General features: G+C 41.3%; 1 protein-coding gene across 1 annotated transcript; it reads left to right on the plus strand.

The window, feature by feature from the left end:
- Positions 1-706: 706 nt before the first annotated feature.
- Positions 707-4,224, plus strand: map1lc3c (microtubule-associated protein 1 light chain 3 gamma). Its single transcript, XM_060940465.1, has 4 exons — positions 707-764; positions 863-918; positions 2,946-3,052; positions 4,035-4,224. Exons 1-4 carry the CDS (start codon positions 707-709, stop codon positions 4,222-4,224), a joined length of 411 nt encoding a protein of 136 aa, XP_060796448.1.
- The last annotated feature ends 11,371 nt before the right edge of the window (positions 4,225-15,595 follow it).

Below are 15,595 nucleotides of genomic sequence, written 5' to 3' on the forward strand. Positions count from 1 at the left end.
AGACACAGACAACCATTCACACTCACATTCACACCTACGGTCAATTTAGAGTCACCAGTTAACCTAACCTGCATGTCTTTGGACTGTGGGGGAAACCGGAGCACCCGGAGGAAACCCACGCGGACACGGGGAGAACATGCAAACTCCGCACAGAAAGGCCCTTGTCAGCCACGGGGCTCAAACCCAGGACCTTCTTGCGTGCCACCATATATATATATATATATATATATATATATATATATATATATGCATACTTAGTACTTTTGCAATACTTCACTGCCTTATCTTTTTCTCTTTCTATATTTTGCTGTTGTAACAATGTAAATTTCCCCTTGTGGGATAATAAAAGGCTATCTTATCTTATCTTATCTTATCTTATCTTATCTTATCTTATCTTAATATACACACACTAGTGCTGTAAACAGTATGAGTAAACCTCCAATATTTTTGACAGTACCACCCAAGAGAGCAGGAAAAGTACAGTTTAGTGCCTCTTCAGTTTGTTTCCTCCCTCCCTTCGTTTTGATCTTTCTGAGTTTCTGCAAATCACTTAATCCAGCAGGGAATGGGGAAGGAATGGGGAAGGATCAGGCGCAGCTACGTCACCTGATGTGCGCTATTTAATTGGAGTTGGGCGCTGTTCTGCAGTGATCAGTGGGAGTTGAGGTCGTGGGACCCCGACGTGGCGAGTCAGAAAACAGCTGCAATGGCTCCGTTTGACAAAGCCCAGCAAACCAAGTCTTTCAAACAGAGGAAAAGCTTTGGTAACTCTTTTATCCGATGTTAAATCGTCTCAAGGGCTTGTAATCCCTCTCTGACTCGCATCTTAACTTTGTTTTTGTTTGTTTGTGGTGATAAACAGCAACACGAAAGCAGGAGGTGGCTGGAATCAGGACTAAGTTTCCAACCAAAGTGCCGGTAAGGTCTTCCTGAACCTATTAGAGGCCTAACCTACTGTAGAGTTTCTCCCCCCATTGCAGTCACCAGGTCTACCAAACTGGACCTTTTGGTACCATCAAGGAAACAAGCTTTGTTTTGTTTAAAGCTGTAAAGGGGCATCATTGACCTTTCAGGATCTATAGTAAGTCAAAGTTCTAAGACAAACTGAAGAAAAGTTCTTCTTTATGAAAAGAACAAAACTATTTCTCTGCATATCCTCTATTGAAGTCTAAACACTCCTGCAAGTGGTGTTTCCATTGGAGAATTTCTTCTCTGTAGAATTCTAGGGGGTGTCTTACTTGTTATAATTTTAACACCTGTCTTTGACTTACCCTTGTATGTTCATGTTTTCAGTAAATGAAGCATTGCTAAAGAAAACCCTTTTTTTTTTTTTTTTTTTAATCTTGATCTCTAAGACTGTAGTGGTATGGTACAATCAAAAGTATCTTTTGGACTACTGGTGTATTGTGTTCTCTTTTTTTAAAAACTGAAGTTACACCATATCAGTTCAGTTTTGTTAGTCATTTGTATGTTTAACATGGGGTCAGTTTTACAATGAAATGTGTTGGATGAGAAGAACCAGAAGCAAGTCTCAGCATTGGAGCTGTACAGAGTGTTTTTGATTGAATATATCTTTTTTTCAATATTCAAAGTCCTAAATGTAAAATTAAAGTAGCAGTAAGTTGTATGAGAGAATGTGCATGTTTGTTTTCTCAGGGGGTGGTGTGGGGAGAGGGGTGTAGTGCCAGTATTGCACACTGGAGAAAGTGATGAGTACCGATAACTATCTTGTTGGAAGATGAATGATGTACTGACTGTAGAGTCTTGTGATATCTTGGTGAACGGTAAGTGTTGGTGTTTAACTGTGGTGGCCTGATTAACTGTTCTTGAGGTCAATATCTCCCCTTCGTGGTCCTACATCGGCAACTAGGAAGAGTAATCTACAAGCCCACACAACCATTGGCTTACTACTAGAGGGCTTTTTTTTTTTTTTTTTTTTCACCCATTACCTTCACTATTCCTATACTTAACCTTGTACCTAGAGGAAGCAGCCATATAGTTTTGTCTGGATGTTCTAGTTTGTATAGAACCAAAGGGTTGCCAGTTCAGTTCCTGGGGCTGGTAGGAAAAATGAGTGAAGGGCACATTCCCCCCTCTCTATCATGGCTGACGTACCCTTGAGCAAGGTACTAAAGCCCCACCTGCTCCCTGGGTACTGTAGCATAGCTGCCCACTGCTCTGGGTATGTGTGCATGCTCATTGATCACTTGTGTTCACTGCTTCAGATGGGTTAAATGGAGAGGAGGAATGTCACAAGCACAGTGGAAAAAGGCTGCTGCTTCTGGCTAGATAATTATGCAAGTAACTTTTGGTTACTAGACACTTGGTAAGATCAAGTGGTGGGTGGAGTGTTGTGGTTTTTAAAGACTTGTATATCCTGACTCTTTTACTAGAAGTGTTTGAGCTACTGACTTAAATGGTTATGGGTTAATTTTTTTTTTTTTTTTAATATAGCTCAACTATAGTCACTTAATCAGAATGTAAAGTAGACTGATCTCACCTCATTATCTCTAGCTGCTTTATCCTGTTCTACAGGGTCGCAGGCAAGCTGGAGCCTATCCCAGCTGACTACGGGCGAGAGGCGGGGTACACCCTGGACAAGTCGCCAGGTCATCACAGGGCTGACACATAGACACAGACAACCATTCACACTCGCACCTACGGTCAATTTAGTCACCAGTTAACCTAACCTGCATGTCTTTTGGACTGTGGGGGGAAACCGGAGCACCCGGAGGAAACCCACGGGGAGAACATGCAAACTCCGCACAGAAAGGCCCTCGCCGGCCACGGGGCTCGAACCTGGACCTTCTTGCTGTGAGGCGACAGCGCTAACCACTACACCACCGTGCTGCCCCTGATCTCACCTGTTTGCAGAAATTTATTTTTGAGATCTCTCTGAAATGAATGCTCTACTTTGCATGTAGTTAAATACTGTGTTCTTGCAGGTGATCATAGAGCGATATCATCGTGAAAAATACCTTCCACTGTTGGACAAGACGAAGTTTCTTGTTCCCCAAGAACTCACCATGACACAGTTTGTCACAATCATCAGGTGTGGGTTTTTTTTCTCTTTGGTAGGGTTTTTTTTTTTTTTTTTAAATATAAAAATCTGTCAAGATATGAAGGCTTTAAATACTTTGTAGCTGTTGGCAAGATAAATCCCCTTTCATCCACAGCAGCTTTGGTGTTGCACCAGTGCTTATGACTTTAAGGACCTGAGGAATTTGGGTTGTATGAGGGACGGGGTAGATTTGCGTTTCTGTGGGAGTGTACTAAATTCAGGCCTGTTGTCCTTTTACCGAATATGGAAAGTGATTAACATGTCATAGTAAATGATTTGAGCAAGAAAGTGAAAGTTGGTAAGCGATCAACCTGCAATAAGAGGACTGAAAATGGAATTAAGAAACTGACCTAAAGAATGATCCGTGATGTAGTAATGAGGACTCTTTAAAAGCTTATTACTAATGCTTGCTTTTGTTTTAAGCACTTTCTCAAGCTACAAAATCAACTTGGAATTGGATTGAAGGTGTATACAAATTTCTACATCTCCTTTGTGGGTAATCAGTTTCAGGAGATGGCTTCCTATATCCTCAAGCAACTCAATCAGTATAGGAGCACTGATGGAATTATCTTAATGGCAGTTAAAGATCCCAGAGAAGCAAACTTCTCCACCAGGCAGTCCTAGCTCTTACTCCTAGTGGTGTCCTTGTGGAAAAATTCCTTTCTCTGTCCTGTACAGCTTTCCATTACTTCATCAACTTGATTGAATTGTCTGCACCCTTAGGGGTATGGTATCAGGCCAATAGAACTACAGTTCAACTCATCAATTGTGGGCGAGAAGCAATAAATATTTTAAATGTAACATTGCTGTCCTATTAATCTTTGCCCTGTATTGCTTGAGTGCAGAAACTGTGGGTTTTTTTTTTTGGTGGCGCTTCCTTTTTAAAACACAAACCCTCATCTCTATTGCTGTCTTGCAGGTGTTAATTCAAGCAATCTTGTGGATTTTGATTGCTTTTTTTTTTTTTTTTTAGAAACCGGATGACTCTCATGCCAAGCCAGGCTTTCTACCTGCTCATCAACAACGTGGGCATTGCCAGCATGTCTCTCACTATGGCACAGGTGTACAAAGACCACAAGGATGAGGATGGCTTTCTCTATATGACCTATGCCTCTCAAGAAATGTTTGGACACTGTGAGCATGTGTATCAGCTCTCTAGATGATCAGAAGTGTTGCACAGAGGTGATGGGGTGTTAAACTGTAGGTGAAACACTATTTAAGACTGTTTGTACATAAAGACTTTTTTTTTTTTTTGTATAGTTTTAAAAAACTCTGCATTTTGCGTGTATGCATGTGTCATGGGAATGTAATGTTTTAATGAACAAGGTAATAAATTGTATTTGTCATTCTTGTGTTTGGTCACTAGAGTGCAGCTTTGTCATGTTGAATTTCCAACTTTTTTTTTTTTTTTAAACCTAAATGGGCTTGTATTAAATTCGTTGTAAAGTGCCATGTCAGCATCTGACATTGGTGACCACTAATCTGAAAGCACTATAATCGGCAGCCAAGTGCAGCAGGTCAATGATCTTTCCTGTCGCCAACGTCAGGTCGTCTGTGAAGGCTTTCCTAGGTCTGCCTCTCTTACCTTCTATATGTCCTTTGATACACAGTCGTTCCAGTCGGTTCTCTCTGACAATATGGCCCATAAATCTAAGTTGTCTCTGAAGGATAGTTCTCAACAGGCACTTTCTCCTGGACCATTTGCAAAATCTCTTCGTTGGTTTTCCGATCTATCCATGATATCATGCGCCTATAAAAACCACATTTCTGCAGCTTCTAACTGGTTCTTTACTGCCATGCTCATAGTCCAGGATTCACATCCATATAACAATACAGACCAGGCATAACACTAAATTGTTTTTCTTTGATTTGGTTGGGAGGGTTTTATTTGTAAAGATTCTTCTTTTTTTTTTTTTTTTTTTCCATGAATGCTTGCTTTGCCATGGTGATGCACCTAATTTCCACTGTGCTTCTACAATCATGGGTAAGCATGCATCCCAGGTATTCAAAGGACTCAGTCTGTTCTAGTTTTTGTCCATCTAGAATGATTTTACACTTTGGGTCTTCAGTATTTGAAGAGAATACCATGGTTTTGGTCGTCTTTTTATTTATAAACTTTTTTCACTTTCAGATTTCAGCTGCTTTAACATTCTTTCAAGACTGTCCTTGTCTTCAGTTAAAAGTACTGTATCATCTGCATATCTGACATTCTTCACTGGAGCACCATTTATCTTGATTGCACCCTCTTCTGTTTTCCTCAATCTCAGAATACAATGAAAAAAGATCAGGTGACATGACACATCCTTGTCTGACCCCTCTTTTGATAGGAGCCCAGTCACTAAGGTTTCCATTAATTGACATGGCAGCAGTCTGGTGCCAGTAGAAGTTTTTCAATATTCTTCTGTCTTTGTAGTGCCTTCAAATCTTCCATGATTAATTCATGTTTTACTTTATCAAATGCCTTCTCGTAGTTTATAAATGTGCAGTAGATATCTTTTTGCATTTCAATGGCTTTCTGTTAACATGTGCATGACAAAGATGGCATTCCTTTGTTCTTACAAAATCCAAATTGTTCCCATGCTATTTCTGGTTGGAGCTTGTTTCTTACTCAATTCATTATTATTCTAAGCGTAACTTGTGATATGACTCATTAGGCTAATCTGTAATTAGCACAGTTGAGTGGGTCTCCTTTTTTGGGAATTGCTATAACTGATTCTCTCATTTGATTGGGAGTATGTCCACTATTAAACCTGTGCTCTCCTAAACAAATTTACTTGATGCCAAAGTCTTCACAAGCAGTGATCATTTCTTTCAGAACTTTGTCATTTACCTGGTGCTTTGCCATTTTCCGTAAGGCCTCTTCAATTTCTGATTCTAATATTTTCCCTGATTTGTTAGCAGCATCTTCTTGTACCAGAACATTCTCAGGTGTGTGGTCATCAAAAAGCTTTGATGTATTCTACCTGTTGTTTCTCAATGTCTGTTCAAAGATCACATTCCCATTTTTGTCTTTCAAGGCTGTATTTGCAGGAACTTGGTGTTTGTTGGACATTGATAACTGTACATTTGTATGTTTTTCTCAAGGTCTTCTAGCTCTTTGCATTGATCATCAATCCATTTCTCTCTTGCGTTTCTGCGTTCTCGGCGAATTTTATTTAATTCGTTGTATTCTGCCGAGTTTGTTTTTATATTTCCTCCGTTGCTCTATCACTGCAAGTATGTGTTCATTCATCCCTTGTTTTTGATTACTTGTTTTGGTAAAACTTTTGCTGTGCTTTCAGTGAGTAGTTTGTAGGTCATTCCATTCATTTTCACTTGATGTTTCATTCAACAGTCAAAAGAGCAAAACGGTTTTTCACTTCTATATGCTGTAGCTATTATTGGTTGTTTTGTAAGTAATTGGTAGTCTAGTTTTGGTTCCTTTTTTTTTTTTTTTTTGTGTGCGCGCAGCTTTTTGAGCCGACACTTCATATTAGCTGTTATGAGGTTATGATCACTGTTGCAGTCGGCCCCAGGTTTTGATTTGCACCGAGTGATACTGTTTCTGTACTGATTAATACAAATGATCAATTTGATTTCTTACTGACTGGTCTGGGCTCACCCAGGTGTACAAGTGGTGTTTGATGTTGAAACAGTGTTCATGATTGAGTGAATTTGCTTTGCAGAATTTGAATTGGGTCTTCTTTCATTTCTTTCTCTAAGGCCAAACATCCCAGTGACCATCTTTACCATTACCAACTTTTGCATTAGTCACCCATTACTAATCGTATATCCTGAGAATTGCAAGTCTTTATTGCCATTTGAACTTGTTCATAGAATGTTTCCATCTCAGTTTCTGATGCGTCAATGGTTGGAGCATACACTTGTATGATGTTGACATCAACACCCTTGCCTTTCAGTTTTACCATCATTACCCGGTCTGAGATGGTCCAGCATCCAATAAGTGATTTTTAGCCAGTTTATTTGTCATCATGATACCAACACCTCCATTATGAGAGTCACCTCCAGAGTAAAGAAGAGTAACATTGTCTGAAATTTTTCCATTTCCTGTCCATCTTGTTTCACATATTCCTAAAACATCAAGCTTTTGTCTACTGAACTCTTGCTTCACATTCTTCAGTTGTCCTGCTTTGTACAAAAAGTATGTATATTCCATGAGCCTATTTTCAGAGTTTTGGTAGGAGTAGTAGCTGGATGATGGTTGGACGTTACCTGCATCACAACATTTTCCTACCGGATGAGACACCTAGCAACTGTTACTAGCTGTTATCTTTTGTGCTTTTAATTTCATGATTATACTAGGGTAAGTAGCTGGTGTAACCCAGCTGTGAGGTGAGGGGCCCTGTTTTCTTCCTCAGGCAAACTAAAGAAACTGCCATTTCTCTTCCCAGAAAGTATATCTGCCTCAAAAGAGCCATTGACATCTGAGGTCATAGCTGATCTGCCTTCACCAGCAGTGATTCCTTTATCGGATCTGCTGGAGCTGCCATTCGCCTTCACTCGGCCCCTGAGCAGGGGCCCTTGCCAGTACTACTACTCTGGGCCGGAGTACGTAGACCTGGGAGTGGATAACGACTAAGGGGTGACTCCAGACTCCCCAAAGCTACAAGGGTCCCCTTTCATAGCCTCGTTATCGGATGCCTTTTAACGTCATGCCCAGGACGGGTCATTGTATTAAATTATGTAGACTTTATCCCCCCCCCCCCCGGTACAGGAACCAGTCACTAAAATTGGCAGTGCCCAAATGCACAGCGTGATCAGGCTCAGCTCCTGCTCTTGACCACCCTGTTGCCTTTTGTATATTCAGAAGAAATGATGCTGTTGCTGGCCCATCTCACAGGGATCAGTCCATCTGTGATTTTGGGCTAGACAAACCCCAAGCCAGACAGTTTAAAAACTTATCCACAGCAAAGATATTATAAATATCTTTGTGGTTTTTTTTTTCGTTCTCCCTCGTAGGTGGTCTAGACCTATCTATAGCATTTAGGCCTGATTGCAATAGCTGGAAGTTACCATATGATTAAATTGATGGTTAGCTGGGACAGTTGGCTAGTGAACTAGCTTGACTGTCAAATGAGTAAGACTTGATCAAGTTCAGGGCAATAGCCAGACCAGCAGCCTGCAAGTCTTGTGGCTTTATTTATTTTTTTTTAATTTATGGATGTGTTGCTTTTGTAAGAACCGAAGCCAATTAAAGATTGTTGGGATTCTGGACAAAAGGAGACAAAGTACATATTACTCCATTTACACTTGGGCATGGCATGTATAGCTGTGTTTTTGAATATTTGGGTTATAAAATGGCTTCAATCAGCTATCAAGTCATCAAATAGATGTGTAGTCTCTCATCAAAAGGGGTTTTAACATGTTTTATATGGTTGGGGAATATTCAGTAGTTCCACAAAAGGAAATGAAAAGCTTCAAGAAGTGTTTTTAGATTATACACTATCTTAAAATGAGATTTTCACCCTGGGCTCACATGAACCGAATAAATTTAATTGAATAGCGACGTGCATGCTGTAGCACCTCCAGTAAAAAAAAAATCTTAGACGTTCCACTTCCCTTGCATCAAATGTAAGTCGAAGTGTCTAAACTTACAATGATCACTTGTAAACTGATCTCTCCCTTGTGTTGTGTAGGAACATTAGGTGCTCGTGTTTTTATGATGCAATAACATGAGCCTGTCACATGTTCAATACTGGCCATGAACTTTCCAGTAAAGACTTCTGTTTCCTGAAACTTTTCTTCAAAGAACATGGCAAAACTGTATTCACACTTGGATCAGACTATGCATGCAAATCAATTGCACAAAAAAAAAAAGACTGGATTATAAGTGTTTAGTGAGTTTAAGGTGACTTTAATGGCAAATTGTAATGTTTTACTGTATGGGGGAAAAATAAGTGTTGTAATATTTTTGTCAGCTGATTAGACATGGAGTTTGTCAAGTGTATAATCTGAATAAACTATGTAAGTAAGTTTATACAACATTTTAAACCATATACAGCCTGATAGAGTGGAACACAATTTTGGAGCCCATGCAATTTTTTTCTGTTGGATGATAAATTGCTTGAAGTGGTGCATAAGCAAACAAATATGAATATGACAACCACTGCAGTGACTGTGTTTTTTGTTTTTTTTTTCTTTCTTCAGCTTCCTCTATGTAGATGTCAGCATATTTAGTAATTTTGCAATTACCTGTGCTAAGGTTGCTTATTTACCAGCCCGTATTTCATCATAGCCAGTACCGCACTCAGCAAGATTTTCTCTTCTACATTTTCCCCCAAAAGAGCAAGAGTGATGGAAAACAAAAACCCAAACCTGATCTGCTCGATGATCATTAATAGCAAAATTATTGATGATAATCCTAGATGTTTTTTTTCTTATGAGTCTTGTTTCTCTGAGGGAAGCCTTGGGGAGATTTTGCTTACTATTTTTGTCTCTTGCTTGTACATTCAGGGTTTCTGCTTTTGTGGTAATATCTATTGTGAATGTGCTATAGACCAGTGGTGGCTGCTGGTTTTTAAAACAGGGGAAGCCCATTTTACGCATTCATCGTAAAACCTGTAGGCTGGATATCAAAGCATAGAAAGGTGTGCCCCATTAGCATAGTGAACTAGACAACCCTACCTAGTGGCAGAAAGTATTTTTGCTTGTACATTTCATGTTATAGTCTGGCTTGCCAGGCTAGTGCCTCATATCCTTAATCAAAAATATCAAACATCCAAAAATCACTGGCTATTCAACGAAGAGCCTTGAACATCATACCCTAATATGCAACACAGAGTCTTTAACACAACACCCAGCTGTGCAACACATCCTTGAACATCATCTGCAACACAGTCTGGAAATTCATAACCAGGTAGGCTATGCAACACACAGAACCTTGAATATTATACCCAGGTATAACCTATAACACAGAGCCCACCATTCTCTTAACATTACTGAACAATATACACACTTCAGATTCATGAACATGAACACTATTTATACACAAATTCTGCCCTCCGTTCCTTTTCCAGAAAATGGTCTGTGACCCTGTCATACCAGCTGGTTGTGCTTTCCAGAGACTTTACCAATTTCTGTTAGTAGCTAGCACTGCAGATCCCAATAAGGCTCAAGCTAGCCTACAACCAGATTGAACTACAAATGAAATAAATGAGTGAATTCACCAATGATCAAACTGATAGAAGATGAAAGTTAACGGAGCACAACGAGTAATATTTACATTTATTTACAGAGACATCGATGAGAAGAACCGTTTATATGAAAAGAAATTCGGACAGCACTTTGGCACACGACTACACTTTCTCGACATCCGCTAGGGACTGACTGATCATACTTCCGTGTTCCTCGCCAAAGTACCGCCCTCCTCATGTCTTTCAAACACTACCTCCAATAATCCTTTATCAGCCTGGCTTCCTGTCCCTCCCACTGTCTCGTTTAGTCCCAGAGAAGCCCGGCTTCCCTGGAAGTGACGATTTTGTTGATTTTAACCAATAACAACTAGCTGAAATTGGCTGTTCAGAGCCGTCTCGTAGACTGCAACGGATACCCGGCTGCCAGTCAGTGTTGCCAGATACTGCTGACGTTTTCCATCCCAAAATATGTTCAAAACCTGCCAAAATGCACTTAAAACCGCCCAATCTGGCAACACTGCTGCCAGTCCATAGAGCCCATTGAAATAAGAAAGGTTACAACCTGGCAGCAAAGGTGATCCTCGTAGCGAACTGCAAGTTCGTCAGACATCACTCAAATAAGTTACAGGATAGTTATGAACATAAATACAATCTTGGGCATATATTATGTTATGCAAGTTATTGTTTTAATGAGAATTCAACGTCGTAGACGCCGCAGTTTGGGGAGAGAATTTTAGGGGAAGCTCAGCTTCCCTTGTTGTCTCTGAGAAATCGCCCTTGCTATAGACATTGAAATGAATTTAACTGAACTGAAAATCAACCATAGTACTAAATTTTGTAATAAAACATGAATGGGTAGGGGTGGTGTAGTGGTTAGCACTGTCACCTCACAGCAAGAAGGTTCTGGGTTCTTGTTTTCCCCATGTCTGTGTGGGTTTCCCCTAAAGACATGCAGGTTAGGTTAATTGGTGGCTCTGAATTGACCATAGGTGTGAGTGTGAATGGTTGTTTGTCTCTGTCAGCCCTGTGATGATCTAACGACTTGTCCAGGGTGTACCTAGGGTTGCCAACTTTCTCATATCCAAACGAGGGACACTTTGTTCCGGGTGCGGACAAGTACAGGCCCTGTACGCGCACCCCAGCGCCCCCAAATAGTTACCGAATTGCCTTTAGGTGAGGGTTTCAAATGTAGGCCACTAAAAATAAAATACTAAAATAGAGCTTTTAAAAATTAATAGACCAATTAATGGACCAATTAATGGATATTTTTAAGTAACTTAATGCAAAATAACAAACAATTCCAATATTATTGTCTAATTTTTCTCTTTTAAACTTTGGCCAAATAATTCATCAGGCCATATTTATGAAGGCAATGTCATAACCTGAAAAAGTATTTGCTGTAGCTTTAAAACCCTGATATTTGCTTAATTGTCCATTTGAAAACCCTAAGAACCTTCTGCAATGCTTCATAGCAGAAGAAGAAGAGAGAAAGACATCGCAAAGGCAGGAGTGAGGCAGAAAAGCTCCCCTTCTATAGGCTGAGGTCTATCCTGTTTCGGAAGGTTTTTTTAAGCTATCTGCTATCCTTATCGAACAGTTAGGCTGTATCCACTGGCTGCACCATCTGCTCTAGTTTAATTTGATGCCTATTTTGTCAGTATAGCTTAAAATTCAGGATATGGCAGCCTTTGACAGTGAATGATTTTAAATCACAGATGACTGCGACTTGCGGTAATAGCGCTTCTCACGGCAATAACGCGATTTGCACCATAGCGTTGAAGTGAGGGGCAGGATCTGTCCCTGACGGGACAAATTAAAATTACTCAAAAAACGGGATGTCCTGCCCAATACGGGATGGTTGGCAACCCTCGGTGTACCCCGCCTCTCGCCCATAGTCAGCTGGGGTAGGCTCCAGCTTGCCTGCGGCCCTGTAGAACAGGATAAGTGGTTACAGATAATGGATGAAAGGGTGGCAGTGGAACATTTACCTTTATATTTATCTATATTTGATGTTATTCTATCCACTGAATATGAACAATTGTGCGCTCTGACTCTACTACTAGACTATCAGCTCATATACCGTGAGTAGAGAAAAATAAAATGCTGGAGCGTGTTGCTGAACCAATCAAGGATGAAATAAAAACTCAAAAACAAAACCCCCCAAATTATCAAGCATTTAAAAGAAACAGAAATGGGTAAAATAATACACACGCACACATCGCCACATCCCTTGGTCTACACTCCAGACCAGTTGATGGCGGTAATGTACCTTTTTAAGTTGGTTTACCAACTGTCAAAAAACCCTGAAGAAGAAGCAGGACACCTGCCCCCCCCCCAAAAAAAAAAGCGCAACAAAATATGGAATAAAAGAATTTGATGGTAAGAATGTATCTTTTTTTATTTTTCACAAATTATTATAGAGTTTTTCACAAATTGCTCCCTTCATTTCGCCGGTTTGTTTACATTCTAAGCGGAAATTATTTTGTCAGATGTTTTGTATAAAGTTTTAATTTATTGAATTTGCAAAAAATAAAAATGCTCAGTTTCTCAAAATCCAGTGAATGTGGATAGAATAAAACAGTTATTCCACTCAATCTCGTTGTACATGGCTTATACTCAACTCGGTGCTACGTGCCTCGTCAGCTATCAGCTCATGTACGACTTGATTTCGTGGAATAACTGTTCGTTATTTGAGTTGTGTGTAATATTTGTATTGGAAACATTCAGGAGGTCTATTTCTTCTTTATTTCGGCTGCTCCCGTTAGGGGTCGCCACAGCGGATCATCATCTCATTATCTCTAGCTGCTTTATCCTGTTCTACAGGGTCGCAGGCAAGCTGGAGCCTATCCCAGCTGACTACGGGCGAAAGGCGGGGTACACCCTGGACAAGTCGCCAGGTCATCACAGGGCTGACACATAGACACAGACAACCATTCACACTCACATTCACACCTACGGTCAATTTAGAGTCACCAGTTAACCTAACCTGCATGTCTTTGGACTGTGGGGGAAACCGGAGCACCCGGAGGAAACCCACGCGGACACGGGGAGAACATGCAAACTCCACACAGAAAGGCCCTCGCCAGCCACGGGGCTCGAACCCAGACCTTCTTGCTGTGAGGCGACAGCGCTAACCACTACACCACCGTGCCGCCCCGCCACAGCGGCTCATCCTTCCCAATTTATGATCCACATATTTGATTTGGCATAGGTTTTTACACCGGATGCCCTTCCTGACACAACCCTCCCCAATCTGTCCGGCCTTGGGACCAGCACTAAGTATGCACTGGCTTGTACAACCCCAATGGCTGGGTATTTTACCAATGGCTTGGTATTTTGCATGTTCTCCCCGTGTCTGCGTGGGTTTCCTCCGGGTGCTCCGGTTTCCCCCACAATCCAAAAGACATGCGGTTAGGTTAACATGGGACGGTCTTGGGCTGAGGTGCTCTTGAGCAAGGCACCTAACTCCCAACTGCTTCCTGGGCGCTGTTAGCATAGCTGCCCACTGCTCTGGGTATGTGTGTGTGCTCATTGCTCATGTGTGTGTTCACTGCTTCAGATGGGTTAAATGCAGAGAGGAAATTTCACAAGCGTGTGATGAATAAAGTTGTGCTTTCTTTCTTTCTTTCTTTCTTTCTAATCTGCATGCCTTTGAACTGTAGAGGAAACCAGAGCACCTGGAGGAAACCCATGCAAACACGGAGAGGACATGCAAACTCCACACAGAAAGGCCCCTGGGGTCGGCCATGAGGTTCGAACCCGGAACCTCAGTGAGGTGACAGTGATAACCACTGTGTCGCCTCAGGAAATCTATTTAAAGCCATAATAAGCAAAGAAATGGAGCTGCAAATGTGACGCAAACAGCTTCACTTCATAACTGCACCTATATATAGTGCTATTCGCACATTCACAGTGCCAGTTATTCATGATAAAACAGGTGAACTAGCCTTTGTGAGTGAATACAACACCCTGCAGATGGCGTTGTTGAGCTGTGAAGAAAATTGCCTTGTGAAGAAAAACAGTCTTGAAATTGCCAGTTGTTATAGTGATGATGATTTGGCTTCAATGCTAGTGAAAGGCATTTATGAAATGTAATGTGTCCTCAGGGAAATTCTACAAAATTCTATAGCAGATTTCTAATGTATATTTGTTGTTGTGTAAATATTAAAGGAAAATCATTTCTTAAATCCTTAACCTTTGATGCCATTTTGTGTCGCTGTGCCATTCGTGTACAGATTAAGCCAACAGCCAGCCTGACATGGCCTTGTCTGTTGCCTTATGCTTTATTTCCTGTTATCCACAGTATTACAACAGCACTCCTGCTGACACAGCAACATATTCAAGGCCATGTCAGCGCCATCCTCAGCCAAACGAGCCTGGTCTTCCAGTGACTGTGTTTAGACTGGTGCCATGGGGGAGCGGAAAGTCCCACTGAGTCAATAGTGAGATGCATAAGTCTGTTTGTGTAATGCTGAAGAGATCACAGTTTAATGCACCACTGCAAACTGCAACAACAGACAAGATTTAAAGTGACAGTTCAGCCAAAAAATAAATTGGACACAATTTTCTACTTAGCCCAAATGTAGTGGAGCTAAGACAGGTTTAACGGCTGAAGTCTGCATCTTTAGCTTTGCACTAGAGCCAGAGGCAGCTGGCCAGAGCTAAGCCTCCTGTCTTTCAAAGAATAAAAGGTGTCAGTTTTAAGTTTAATTTTTGGCATTTGTCATATTATTATATTACTGTATATACTGTAACAAACGTCAGTATGATTGGATCAGTTTGGACTTTTGTCGAACCATGTGCAAAAAGCACAACTGGTAGTAAGAAAAAATAGCCTCAATGAGGCTGTAGCTCGTACCGGCCACTGTTGTTGTGTGTGAGTTTGAAATCTGATCGATCCTGTAGTGATTTTTGTGAAATTACATATGACTCCTATGTCGCCGCATCCATGGTAGATGGCGCCACCTGGTGGACAACTCTTGTTGGTATATGTCTTTAGAGTCTTCTGGGTGCATTTCAGTGAAAGCATCCTAGCAGGGGCGGCACGGTGGTGTAGTGGTTAGTGCTGTCGCCTCCCAGCAAGAAGGTCCGGGTTTGAGCCCCATGGCCGGCGAGGGCCTTTCTGTGCGGAGTTTGCATGGTGTCCGCGTGGGTTTCCTCTGGGTGCTCCGGTTTCCCCCACAATCCAAAGACATGCAGGTTAGGTAAACTGGTGACTCTAAATTGACCGTGAGTGTGAATGGTTGTCTGTGTCTATGTGTCAGCCCTGTGATGACCTGGCGACTTGTCCAGGGTGTACCCCGCCTTTCGCCCATAGTCAGCTGGGATAGGCTCCAGCTTGCCTGCGACCCTATAGAACAGGATAAAGCAGATAGAGATGATGAGATGAGACATCCTAGCA

This window comes from Neoarius graeffei, chromosome 15, assembly GCF_027579695.1.
Source record: "Neoarius graeffei isolate fNeoGra1 chromosome 15, fNeoGra1.pri, whole genome shotgun sequence".
Classification (NCBI taxonomy): Eukaryota; Metazoa; Chordata; class Actinopteri; order Siluriformes; family Ariidae; genus Neoarius; species Neoarius graeffei.